General features: G+C 37.6%; 3 protein-coding genes across 5 annotated transcripts; 1 reads left to right on the top strand and 2 right to left on the bottom strand.

The window, feature by feature from the left end:
- Nucleotides 1-24: 24 nt before the first annotated feature.
- LOC122716087 (protein CROWDED NUCLEI 2-like) lies at nt 25-1,274 on the bottom strand. The gene has a single exon (XM_043938831.1). It carries the CDS (start codon nt 1,128-1,130, stop codon nt 216-218), a length of 915 nt encoding a protein of 304 aa, XP_043794766.1. The 5' UTR covers nt 1,131-1,274; the 3' UTR covers nt 25-215.
- LOC122716085 (venom serine carboxypeptidase) lies at nt 32-3,611 on the top strand. Of its 2 annotated transcripts, none has more exons than XM_043938829.1 (3): nt 32-160; nt 1,735-2,175; nt 2,345-3,611. In XM_043938829.1, exons 2-3 carry the CDS (start codon nt 1,879-1,881, stop codon nt 3,464-3,466), a joined length of 1,419 nt encoding a protein of 472 aa, XP_043794764.1. In that variant the 5' UTR covers nt 32-160; nt 1,735-1,878; the 3' UTR covers nt 3,467-3,611. The 2 variants fall into 2 exon arrangements, with proteins under 2 accessions (XP_043794764.1, XP_043794765.1); XM_043938830.1 differs by lacking the exon at nt 32-160 and adding an exon at nt 1,304-1,484.
- A 91-nt stretch (nt 3,612-3,702) lies between these two features.
- LOC122716088 (lysosomal thioesterase PPT2 homolog) lies at nt 3,703-5,020 on the bottom strand. 2 transcript variants are annotated; one of them, XM_043938832.1, is made up of 4 exons: nt 4,868-5,020; nt 4,485-4,734; nt 4,286-4,404; nt 3,703-4,228 (listed from the first exon to the last, which is right to left on the bottom strand). In XM_043938832.1, the coding sequence occupies exons 1-4, from the start codon at nt 5,018-5,020 to the stop codon at nt 3,875-3,877; spliced, it is 876 nt and encodes a 291-aa protein (XP_043794767.1). In that variant the 3' UTR covers nt 3,703-3,874. The 2 variants fall into 2 exon arrangements, with proteins under 2 accessions (XP_043794767.1, XP_043794768.1); XM_043938833.1 differs by having other exon boundaries at nt 4,819-5,005.
- Between the last annotated feature and the right edge of the window lie 7,030 nt (nt 5,021-12,050).

Here is a 12,050-nt window from a genome sequence, read left to right as displayed (position 1 = left end):
AAAATTCTGTATATTTTTTTAATTATGTATATATTAGTATTATTTTTTTTTTATTTCGAGAATTTTGCAAATCTGTTCATTTCATATAGTATTAATAATTGATAATTAATAATATATTAATGATATTTGATAATTACAGAATAACAACAACAGTGGAATGGTACTTTTCATGGACAAATTCTGAATACACAGAATCAGAAAAGTGTACATTTTTGCTATTGTTTAGACAATTCCTTACATTTCAATTTCAATGCAATATTCTCCTGTTTTAAGAATTCAAACTCTTCCATCTTCTTGTTAAGTTCTTCATTTCTTTTTTGTAACATAACAATATCCTCTTGTAATCTTTCATTTTGTGCAATTAAACTTTTCACTCTATTTGATTCTTTACTAGGATGCATTTCATTAATTATGTCATCTGTTTGACACAACAAATGTTTAATCAGATTTGCTTGAGAGTTAATATGCAATTCTTGCATTGCTTTTAAAATTTTTGTGCTTTCCTGTTTTGTGCATATACTCACAATATCCTTAATGGCATTAAGAAGTGCAACAGGATCAATTTCTCTAGATTCTACTTTTCTAATATCATGAGTTTTTGTTTTTTCCTTAGTTTTTTCTTCCACTTGGGAAGTTCCTTCTTTTGAGTAATCTGGAGGCCTATTATTTTCCTTGGCAAATACATCTGAGGTTTGGACATTTTCCTTACTACTTCCAGAACGGCGTACTTTATCTTTCACTATTATCTTGCTTTCAGAAATTCTTATTCTTGATTCTTTATTCTTTGTTTTACTCTCATCTTGAACATCTTGTTCTTTTCCATCACTTTTCACCTTATTCTCAATTGGTTTCAATTTTGATTCAACGAGTTTATCTTTTCTTTCAGATGTTTTTATTCTTATTTGTTGTTTTTTTGTATCATGTTCAGACAATTTTTTTACATCTCTTGTATTCAATTCTTTCTTAGGTTGTTTTTCAGATTGCACATTCTCTCCCCTATTTGGCCGCAATTGTTGCAAAGGAGAAGATGTTGCATTCCTTGTTGTTATGTGACGATCTACTGAATAAGCATTTACAGTTTTAACATCAGTAGATACTAATTCCAAGTCTTCTAGGAAAGAATCATTCATATTTCTTTAATTTCTTTTATTTCAACAACAAATAAAATAAAATAAAATAATTTCTGTTAAAGTAATAGCAAAGATAATAGTGTTATTATTATTGTTAGTTTTATAAATGAATTCTTTAGATTCTTTAATATAACAATTGTTTCTTTTCAGATTTGGGTCACAGTATCATCAAAAAATAATATTATTAACTTTTATATTTGAATTTATAACAAAAAGTCAAAGTTTTAATTATTTTTCAACCTTTAATCGAAAGAAGTATATAACTTTGCATACAATAGCATTGTTTATAATATACTTTAGTTTAAAAATAGGAACAATTCTACGTTAACCTTCAATCAAATTACGGAACACAACGTATATATAATTCAAACCTAATTTATTTTGTATTGATATAGTCAGCTGATACATTATTATTTCTAAACGCCATCTATAAAAATCTAATTGGCATTTCGTATTATAAAATTATTATTAATATTAATATCATTGCTTTTTATTTTGTTTTAATTTCGATTAAAAATTATATAAAAATATAAAATTTACACTTTTCTTTTTAATTTTAATTTTATATTGTATATGTACTAATAAACACTTGATATGCTTGCAGGTAATTTAGCATGTTGGCAACAATGGCGAGCCGGTGGCGGTATAAAAACATTTATTTTGCGTTCAATCAAAGTACTTGTGTTCTGATCGCGTGTGATAACGGAAGTTGTTTTCTGAGAAGCCATTTTTACTGTAATTGTGTTTTATGATTAAAAACACAATGAAGAAACTCGTACTTCTACAATTTTTATTTTTTATTTCATTTGCAAGAGGATTTACAAACGTTTATCCTAAACCTAAATATTATCCTCTTCTTCATGAAGAAGATGCTGGTACACCTCTTTTTTTAACACCACTTATAGAAAATGGTAAAATAGATGAAGCCCGTAATAAAGCTGTTATACAACACAAAGAAATGGACACTGTCAGTAGTTATGCTGGTTTCTTAACTGTTAATAAAAAGTATAATTCGAATATGTTCTTTTGGTTTTTCCCAGCTTTGGTAAGTAAGTAATTTCATATTTTTATTTTTATTAATAAGAGAAATATAGAATGAATTAAAAAACATATTGAATGAAATTTTGATTATGAGAAATAAATAAAAAATATATAAGAAATTGTATGTAAAAAAAAAAAAATGTCTGTAGTGAGATAGAAATATTTTTGCGTAGCATGATCCAAAAACTGCTCCTGTAGTATTATGGCTACAAGGTGGTCCTGGAGCTACATCCATGTATGGTTTATTCTTAGAAAATGGTCCATTTATAATTACTAAAAATAAAACTGTTAAAATACGTGAATATTCTTGGAATAAATGTCATAATTTATTATATATCGATAATCCAGTTGGTACTGGATTCAGTTTTACTGAAGATGAGAAAGGCTATGCTACCAATGAAACAGATGTGGGAAGAGATGTACATACTGCATTAGTTCAATTTTTTGAATTATTCCCAGAACTTCGAACCAATGACTTTTATGTCACTGGTGAATCATATGGTGGAAAATATGTACCAGCAGTATCTCATGCTATTAAAGATTATAATATCAAAGCAAAGATAAAGATAAATTTAAAGGGTTTGGCAATTGGAAATGGATTTACCGATCCAGTGAATCAACTGGACTATGGAGATTATTTGTATCAATTGGGTCTGCTTGATGCGAATGGCAGAGATCTATTTCAAAAATATGAGGAACAGGGTAAAAATTTAATCAAGCAAGAAAAATGGCTGGAAGCTTTTAATTTGTTTGATGAACTTCTTGATGGAGATATAACACAGCAACCTTCACTCTTTAAAAATTTAACTGGTTTTGATTATTATTTTAATTATTTGTATGAAAAAGATCCAAGTAACGAATCTGATTACATGTTAGAGTGGCTTCAAAGAGCAGATGTCAGAAAAGCTATACATGTTGGCAATCGCACATTTATTCCTGAATCTAAAAAAGTAGAAACATATATGAAAGCTGACGTTATGCAATCTTTAGCATTTATTGTAGCAGATCTTATTCAATATTATAAAGTTCTCATATACAATGGACAACTTGATATTATTGTTGCATATCCTTTAACAGAAAATTATTTGCAAAAATTAAAATGGCCTGGTGCAGAAAAATATAAAACAGCACAAAGAAAACTATGGTTTGTTGGAAACGAATTAGCTGGATATTCAAGGACTATTGATAACTTGACTGAAGTTTTGGTAAGAAATGCTGGACATATGGTTCCTCTTGATCAGCCAAAATGGGCTCTTGATCTCATTACACGTTTTACACATAATAAGAGTTTTTAAGTAGTTTACTAATAAAATTTACTCAATCATGTTGCCTAATTACTTATAGTACTTATATTTATTACAAAAATGTAAGATTTAAATTTAAAATTATGATTGTTTAATAAATTATGTATATTGAATAAAAATATTTTATTTTATAAAAAGAAATATTTAATAATTAAAAAAAAATATATACATTAGATAATTTTTTTTCTACTTGTATTTGTAAAATATTAAAAATTTTTTTGTTAAAAAATAAAAAATATATCTATTATACATTTAATTTTCGTGAAAATTAATAAAGTGTATAGAATTCATGTGATATGTATAAAATTTGTTATATCAAATATCATGATTCAAGAGATCTTTGGAGTTTTCTTTATCTTGTATGGCAACAATTATCTAATCTAGAATAAGAGTATTACATTAATCTAAATATGGCAGTAAAAAATCATCTACTATGGATATATTTTTATGCCATTCATAGTGAGGAACATTTGGCACTGTGATGAGAACTAATCTTCCACTTTCATCTAATGTTTTTAGTCCAATTAAATCATCTTTGTAAATACTTCGATCACGCATATTTATCACAGTTTCGTTAACATCGTAATATCCGAAATGACTGCTTTGCCATGGAGTAATAACACCATCCTCAGGTCCACCAACAAGTATCATACGTTTTAATTTGGTGAGACCCTCTTTAAATGCTGACATTTTTGTAGAATTTTTTTCATTATTCACATATGGTAGAAAATTACTATATTTATAGTATAATTTCTATAAAAGAAAAACACAGCTATAAGTTGAGAAATAATTAATAAATCGTATACTCACTTGATGATGAGGATCATTCCAATAATTCCCAATACTGGTATGTTGTCCAATTTTTGAATAAAATAATTGATAGGCAGTTTCACACACCAAGTCGGGGAAAAATAAATGAAGAAATCGAGCTGGAATGAAATACAGAATAACAATTTGAAAAATAACAATTCCTTTGTTTCCTTTTAAAGATGGCACTACGATCACCTACTTCCATATTGTCCCGCTTGTGGCGAGCTCAAGGAAATAAAATTTCTGACATTGTGTTCAGGAAATGTTTGTAGTATTGCTCTGGCTAATAAACCACCTTGACTATAACCAACTAAATTTATTCCTTCGGGAAATGCAGCACCAATAGATATAACATCCATGCCTATTTCTTCCACTTGGCGCCACATTGATTCCAAGCTACTCCATCCAGCATATCTTGGAGTATTATAAATCTGTGTCCCTGGATGCATCTAAAATCGATTAATTTATGGACAATAATTATTTTAAAATGCTAAAATATTTATTAAAAATCGTTGTTTACCCGCCAAACTTACATAGGTGCGACATCTGCAATACTCTTTGTTTTACATTTGAATTACTTACTTCTTGAATTCTATTACTAATAAGTTCCATACTGTCGCTTCCAGTGAGAACGCCGTGAATAACGACCACGGCATGATAACTTTCGACATCGTTGTTAAATATACTTAAAAGCAAAAGAATAAAATTAAGAACCGTATAATTCGCGGTAGCCATCGATGATAAGTGACTGATACCTTCATCAAGAGCATCATATCATGTTCTATTTAAATCTACTTTCCATTGGAACGATAAAGTTTCAAGTGGGCCGCAAATAGTTGATGCACGTTTTGATTGGACCGACGCAACCCTTATCATTGTTGTAGTTTTATTGAGATGGCGGCTTAAGCATGATTTTGATGACATCTCTTGCAAGAAAGGAATGGTCTATAGTTGTATTCTGTTGGAAAAGGAGAAATTTCATTTATCGGCGATGAATTTCTACATTTAATAATTATATCAAAGATTAGAATCAATTTTTATACCATTTTTCTATCAATATTACAAATATCTTTAAGAAAATTATAATATTTAATAACGTTTTCGCTCAAAAGTAATTGGAATAATTATTATTTGAAGTCTATTATCGATTAATTATGGAAATATAACAATCGATGATCAATACTGATCGATAGACCGAAGTTAATGATTGGGAAAGAAATTCAATTGCATTCTGAAATAATCTAGTACAGTGTGCATTAGGTTCCTAATCCTTTTGCAGCTGTATGGAAGGTTGCCGGGCACGTGGCATTTCCCGTGCTTCAACCATATATCACCGTGTCCTGACATCACCCCTAGTTGGCATACGAAACTCATGTCTAAGAGGATGGATGCCTGCTTCATTGTTTCGACCAACGTCATTCTCGATTATCATTTCATGGTTCCATAATGTAAATAAACTTTTATCACCATCGAAGAACTGAAAATTACTACAATTTTAAGAAATACACATCTTTCTATTCGAAATTTTTTAAATGCATGCTAGTCATTCTTTCAAGATCTTTTAAGAGAACTTAATCTTATATAATTCCCAAAGTGAACAAATAAAAAAAGCAAAAAAAATTCAGAATACATAGATTTTTATTGGCAACTCAATTATCATGAAAATTCATATATATTCGTAGTCGCAAGATATTGTTGAAGTATTCGAATGACAATGGAATAGATATCCCCTTTGTCTTAAGAAATTAGATCGTTGCGCAACAATTTAACCGGAAGAAATACCTGGAAATGAATCATGCTTACGTATTTCTGATGTCGCACACTCTGGCATTAATCGAGTCCCCAGAAGCTTTGAAACTGCCAACGTTTCTTTCTCTCGCCAAAAGAGGGAATGAAGGGGAAAGAGAACGAGAAGAGAGGAAAGACGGCCAATCCAATTCCACGCTCAAACCCGACCATCGTGATGGCGGAGGGTGGCGAAAAAACGCAGCCACGCCAGAGCGCAAGGCGAGCTTTAGGTCTCGGAGCTTTTTTGCGTTTAATCAAGGATATTCGCGGTCGGCTGACTCGCTATTTTAGTCTACCAAGTGCTAACCGAGCCGCGCAACCACCGTGTCGCAGGAAGTGGATGAAGGAATCTTCGTCCTTTGACCTCTCAGGGACGCTCCTATCTGTCTTTCGTAATTCGACGTGCATTTTCTTTTACTTTTCACGGTATACGTCTCCAATATAATATTTTGTTATAGCAACAATTAATACATACTCGATGTAAAAGATACATTTACTTTGGAGATTTTATCAAAGTTTAAGAATGTTATTTACGGGAGAGGATTAATATTTTCGCGTTTCGATAAGAAGATTATCGTATTATTTGTGGAATATTATTTATACAGCGAGAATATATTTGATTATTTTACAACGACACAACGCCGGAAAATTAAAATATTTCAGAGATGTTGCATCATCCCTGATGCAATGATAATTCACCTTTCTATAGGCGAATGGTAGTAATTCAGCTTCCGGTTTTGTAAATTCAAATGTACACAAAGCGTAGGACGAACGAACAGTGCCATCGTAATATTTGCAAAAATATGCAGGCCGCTGCTGGTGGATATGTTTTTCATCCCCACACTGTCTTTATTCAGTTATGAAGATAAAAGGGCCAACAAAATAATTCTTCCCGCATAAAGGTGCAAAAAACGAGAGAAGGTGCCATGAAACGGTAATACGAAACATCCGTTTTTCTTTAAACGGAAACTTAAATAAAAGATCAAGAAGGACACCGCGTAAAATATATAATTAAAATCGTTCGTCATAAATGTGCCGTTTAATTTTCAGGTGCAAGAGTTTCTTTTTCACCGGTCGCCAAAAGGAATCATAGACACTCTCGAACTCGAAGAATCGACTCGAGAGCCTGTTTAAGGCCACCCTCTGGCTCTCGGTAAGTACAGAGGCGGGAGAGAAGACGAAGTGGGTGGTACGGTGTCGGAGGAACGGCCGGGAGATTAGCGTTAATTACAGAGTTGAGCCGTTCCGGGGTTGGGACGAGTGCGAGGTATTTGTCACTCGGCACCGCTCTCGACTCCTGTTCCTCGTTCTGAATATTAATAACCCCGCGCCATCCTTCGCCACCCCCTCCTTCGTTCCACCCTCTCCACCTCCTCCTCCTCCTCCTCCTCCTCCTTCTCCTCCTCCTCGTCTCACCTCTCGTTTCACGACATCCGATGAATTGCGCGGGAGACAACGCTGCTCATTATGCTGACTGGTTGATTTCATCACCGTCACCGTTACGAAAAATTAATTGTCCCTCGTGATCGGGGTGAATAAAGATCAACTCGCAGATTTCGATCAATTTTCACGAGGAACGATTATTTTTCTCTTTCTTTCTTTTTTTTTTTTTTTTTTTAACGAAGACATTCGAGGGAAAACAGACATTCTCGTTTTATTCTTATATATCGGGAAACATCTCGTTCGAGACGAAACGTTCGGCCATTCTTCTTCGCCTTCTGTCACAACGTTTCCCAAAAAAATTGAAGGATGGTAGCATCATCGGGGCACGGCGGTTAGCCCCTTCCACGTAACACGTCGATCAATCGATATCATCCTCTCTCGTCGTTTCTGCGGTCGGTCCCTCGATGGCGGTCCCATTCCCGCGAAAAACGTTGAGATATTCAAAGTCGGGGAATAGTTTATTCATGGCCGGCTCGGAGAACTTAGAAAGATATTGGAAGCGGCTCAGGAGAGGGTAAAAGATAGAAAAAGAGAGGGTGGATGGTGGAAAAAGCATGGGGGAAGAAGCGAGAGGAGACGAGAGAGAGGAGCGATATTGGTCGGACGGAAGTGTCCCCTCGGGGAAACGAGAAAACGGGAGGAGCGTCGTCTCTCCCCCGATCCGATAAAGCGAAAGAGGGACCCCCTTGTGGCACGACCACCACTCCTACGCGTTGACCCACGTGACAGCGAGCCCGCCAATAAAATTCAAATAAACTCCACTGTGCATACTAAATTATCACATCTTCCATTACCCGACCGCGTGCCCATCCCCGAACAGCTTCCACCCGGGTCCCGGGGAAACGTTTTCACCATCGTGTCGAAATTCCAATATTTTTTGACTTCCATCCAAGATATGGAGGCGGCCGGCCGGCGGTGTATTCTCCTCGAACAATAATAAATTGGACGGGGGAAGAAACGATTTCGTGACGCGATAAACAATTTAATACGAAACGTATTTGAACGAAAATGCTCTAAGTCCGAGGATCTTATCGTTTTGCTCCGAGATATCCCGTTTAATTGATCGCCCCTCGGCCAGAGTTTAATCCGTTTTGTCGGTGTTTGGCTGTTGGAAAACCGGTGGATTTAACGATCGACCGAACCTCTCGAGTTTCAAGGAAGGATTAAAAAGGGCAAACATTCGATTATGTGTTTCGCAAGAACGTTAACGCCATCGCGATGCCATTAATCCGATGTTGGGATACTCGGCGGTTGGGAGAGAAACGGGACGAGAATGACTCGTCCAAGAGGGTGCAACCACGCTGGCGAAGGGACGCTGAGGTCAGGTGGCCGTTCCCAGGAACGCCCCAGATTTCAACATTACTCAAGCAGGATCAACCTGCCAGGAAGAAGGCCATTGTTCGCTTCTCCGCTGTTCTCGGTTTTCTTCCACGTCGTCGGTGTATCATTCTCTGCGGTTCGATCGTTGGAACAACGTTTTTTTTTTCCTCTCTTCGCGCACCACCACGAATATCGCGTACCACGATACGAAACGAAGAAGAAGAAGAAGAAGAAGAAGAAAGACGAAAGAGAAAATAAAATAATTCCTGCGTGTTTTTTAAGTATCTTTACAAGTTACATCGTTCAAAGTTTAATCCCTTAAAACGAAACATCGAACTTTCACCTGGACTCGGCAACGGTGTATGTTATTGTAATTTCCCTGGATTTTTTCGCGAGAAGATAAACGCGTTAAAGGTGCGCGGGAATTAACTAAACGAAGTTTCCACCGTGTAAAACAATTAGTAGCTTAGCTGTGCCCCTATTCTCCCTATCAGCTTGTCTACGCCCCGACTATTAGTATAATCGCTAGAGGCTACGACCCTTACCTACCCTCGAGCGGTTCACTTTAATTCTTAGCAAGTTAGAATCGCCCCTACCACCCTACCTATCAGCACGACTTTGCGCTTTGTTCGATTTTCTCTGCGCCTCTCGAATCGAGCGCTAAGCTGCATCGAGTATATTTTGTTACCTCCTCTCGGGAGGAGCCTTCCTGATAGCACGAAATTGTCCGCGCATTTTACCCTCGTTACGTTCCTCTTCCTATTTTCCTCGTCAATCGACTTTTTTCTTTTTTCTTTTTTTTCTTTTTCTGGTCGTTAGACCAGAGATTTACAGATTTACTTTCCATATACTTTTATACCAGCATTTCCAATATTTATCTTTCTCCCGATCATTTATCCCGATTCTATTAAGATTCTGAACACGTGTAACTGCATCGTAGTTTTTCATAAAGCAATTAGAACGTTGATCTTCCGTGGCGATTTTTCGTCTTTCGTCACGTTCACGGGAACAAACGCATCGTTTCCGCTCCGTGTCTAATTGATTTCCACCCCGTGAACGGGGGCTGCGCCACGTCGGCCGTGTCGGGGGCGAGTTTCGGGCGAACCACCCCTTTGCATTATGGATGCACCTGATTTCACACTTGTTCGTTCGCAAACTCCTCCGCCTCCGTCGTAACGTCTCCATCGATATAAACGGTCCGCAATTTGCCGGCCCATTGTAAACCATCCCCTTCTCGATTCATGGGTATAATAAATCCTGGTTCCGGGATATACGGCGAATTTATGTTTACGAAAGCGGTGGGCGAGGGGGAAAGGCCAGCGGCTACCATCGCTGTATAATCTGTCGTAACGGAAATCGTCCACGGAATATTTTTATGGATTTTTCGGATCGGATTTGAACGAAAAAGAAAAAAAGGAATGTACGTTTTTAAAATTTACTTTCCTTTTTTCGAAAGGAAGTTTACAATAATAATAATAGTAATAATAATAATAATAATGGAGGGTTTGATTTTAGCGATTACGCGTGTCGTTTTGACGCGCGCATTGCGTTCGACCATCGATCGAAATTGACCGTGCGACATGCGACATGTAATCCGTGACACGTGTCGCGAGCGATTGATGCAAGGCCAGAAGCCTCTACAACCCTCGAATCTACGACCCGCGTCTTTTCCGCTCCCGCAAAGAAAAAAAGAAAAAAAAACCCACTTGAACAACTGGTTAGATCATCTATTCGTTCGTTACTAATCATTCAACTGGCAATTTGTCCAGTTACCGAGATTAGAAAGCGACTTGAAAGCGATGCTAATTCCGTCCGTGCCCGCCGCTTTCTAATTTCGAATTCACCCTCCTCGACCCCGAACTTATTATTCCTCTATATCCAACGTGCTTTATACAACGTGCACGATCAACGAATCGATCGGCTCGATTTTCGGAACGGAACGAGGAAGGAGGAGACGCGAAATCTTGATATGATCGCGCTCACTGAATCTGCGCGCGGCCGAGCCGAGGTTGAAGTGGAGCAAGGGGGAGGCACGAAAGGAAGGCGAGAACGGCGAAAAAGACATCCGTGGTCCGACATATGGCTGGCGAAATTGCCGGCGGGGTGGCGGTAACAATATTTACAAAAGGCTCGGCTAACCCTCCCCCTCCCCCTCCCCCGTGTTTTGTTAAGACTGCACACCGCACGCTGCCGCAGCCCCGGGGGCAACGGGTGTCACTTTACCCCGATAATCCGCCGTAATACTCTTTAGCGATCCACGATACGCGGAGAGTAATATTAAGTCCCTTACATCCAATTTCTATGGACTTACACCTTGTTCGGGGGCGGCGATTAGCATTTTGATTGCGACCTCCTCCTCGGAATCTTCCTCTTAACCTTTGCGTTTCTACCCTGCTTTTCTCTACCCTCTTTAAAAACTTGAGAAAGGACGAAGGAAGAAGGAAAGATCAACTCTACTTACTACTATTTATTCTCAAGGAAAAAAAAAGAAAAAGAAAAGGAAAGAGTTGAAATTGTACACAATTGATCGATGTTAATCGATCGAACAACATCCGGAAGATGGAAGAAATAAATGTATAGAGGATGATCAGAGTGACGATTTAAAGCACGACCATTCCGCCACGACGATGAGCAGAGTCGAACACGCACGAAACGTCCACTATGACCAACGAGTTTTTCGAATGTTACTCGTCGAAATGGCCGGGATTTTCGTTTCGTTCCGTTTCGTTTCGCCGTGGTACGGGTATGCCCAGTGGAATCGCGTGTAATCGGCATACGTGGTGTACGCGTGCACGAAAATTGGGGTCGCGTTCAACGTGCGACTCGCGAAACACGGAACGATCCAGGGGTGGCGGCTCTCTCTCTCTCTCTCTCTCTCTCTCTCTCTCTCTCTTTCTCTCTCTGCACGTATTTGCTTTAGAGCTCGACAATCACGTCGAGGGTGGTCCAAGCCCACCAACCCGGACCGACGATCCGGATTACCGAGATCATAATCAACCGATCACTGGCACGTTGCCCGTCGAGGTGTCAAATGTCAACTCCTGCGGGACACGGATTGATTTCTTTCGTTCGATGCTTGGAGAGGGGTTGATCTCGACGAGGTTATACATTCGGCCGACAATCGATTCTAATAAGATTCCATCCGTTCGAAAGGGAAACGGATAGATTGAATTTGCCTCGGCACGCTCGAAGCTGTCACCGTTCGAGAACGAGG

This window comes from Apis laboriosa, unplaced genomic scaffold (genome assembly GCF_014066325.1).
Source record: "Apis laboriosa isolate Shangri-la unplaced genomic scaffold, ASM1406632v1 scaffold42_cov153, whole genome shotgun sequence".
Classification (NCBI taxonomy): Eukaryota; Metazoa; Arthropoda; class Insecta; order Hymenoptera; family Apidae; genus Apis; species Apis laboriosa.
The sequence above is the reverse complement of the archived record's forward strand: the minus strand, read 5'-3'. Positions and strand labels throughout refer to the sequence as shown.

Bases quoted from the DNA above. Each gene is read 5' to 3' on its own strand.
- LOC122716085 (XM_043938829.1), top strand. From the start codon at position 1,879: ATGATTAAAAACACAATGAAGAAACTCGTACTTCTACAATTTTTATTT. The intron at 2,176-2,344 runs GTAAGTAAGTAA...ATTTTTGCGTAG, and splicing joins TTTGGTTTTTCCCAGCTTTG to CATGATCCAAAAACTGCTCC.
- LOC122716087 (XM_043938831.1), bottom strand. From the start codon at position 1,130: ATGAATGATTCTTTCCTAGAAGACTTGGAATTAGTATCTACTGATGTT.
- LOC122716088 (XM_043938832.1), bottom strand. From the start codon at position 5,020: ATGGCTACCGCGAATTATACGGTTCTTAATTTTATTCTTTTGCTTTTA. The intron at 4,735-4,867 runs GTAAGTAATTCA...AATCGATTTTAG, and splicing joins TTAGTAATAGAATTCAAGAA to ATGCATCCAGGGACACAGAT. The intron at 4,229-4,285 runs GTGAGTATACGA...TTTCTTTTATAG, and splicing joins GGAATGATCCTCATCATCAA to AAATTATACTATAAATATAG.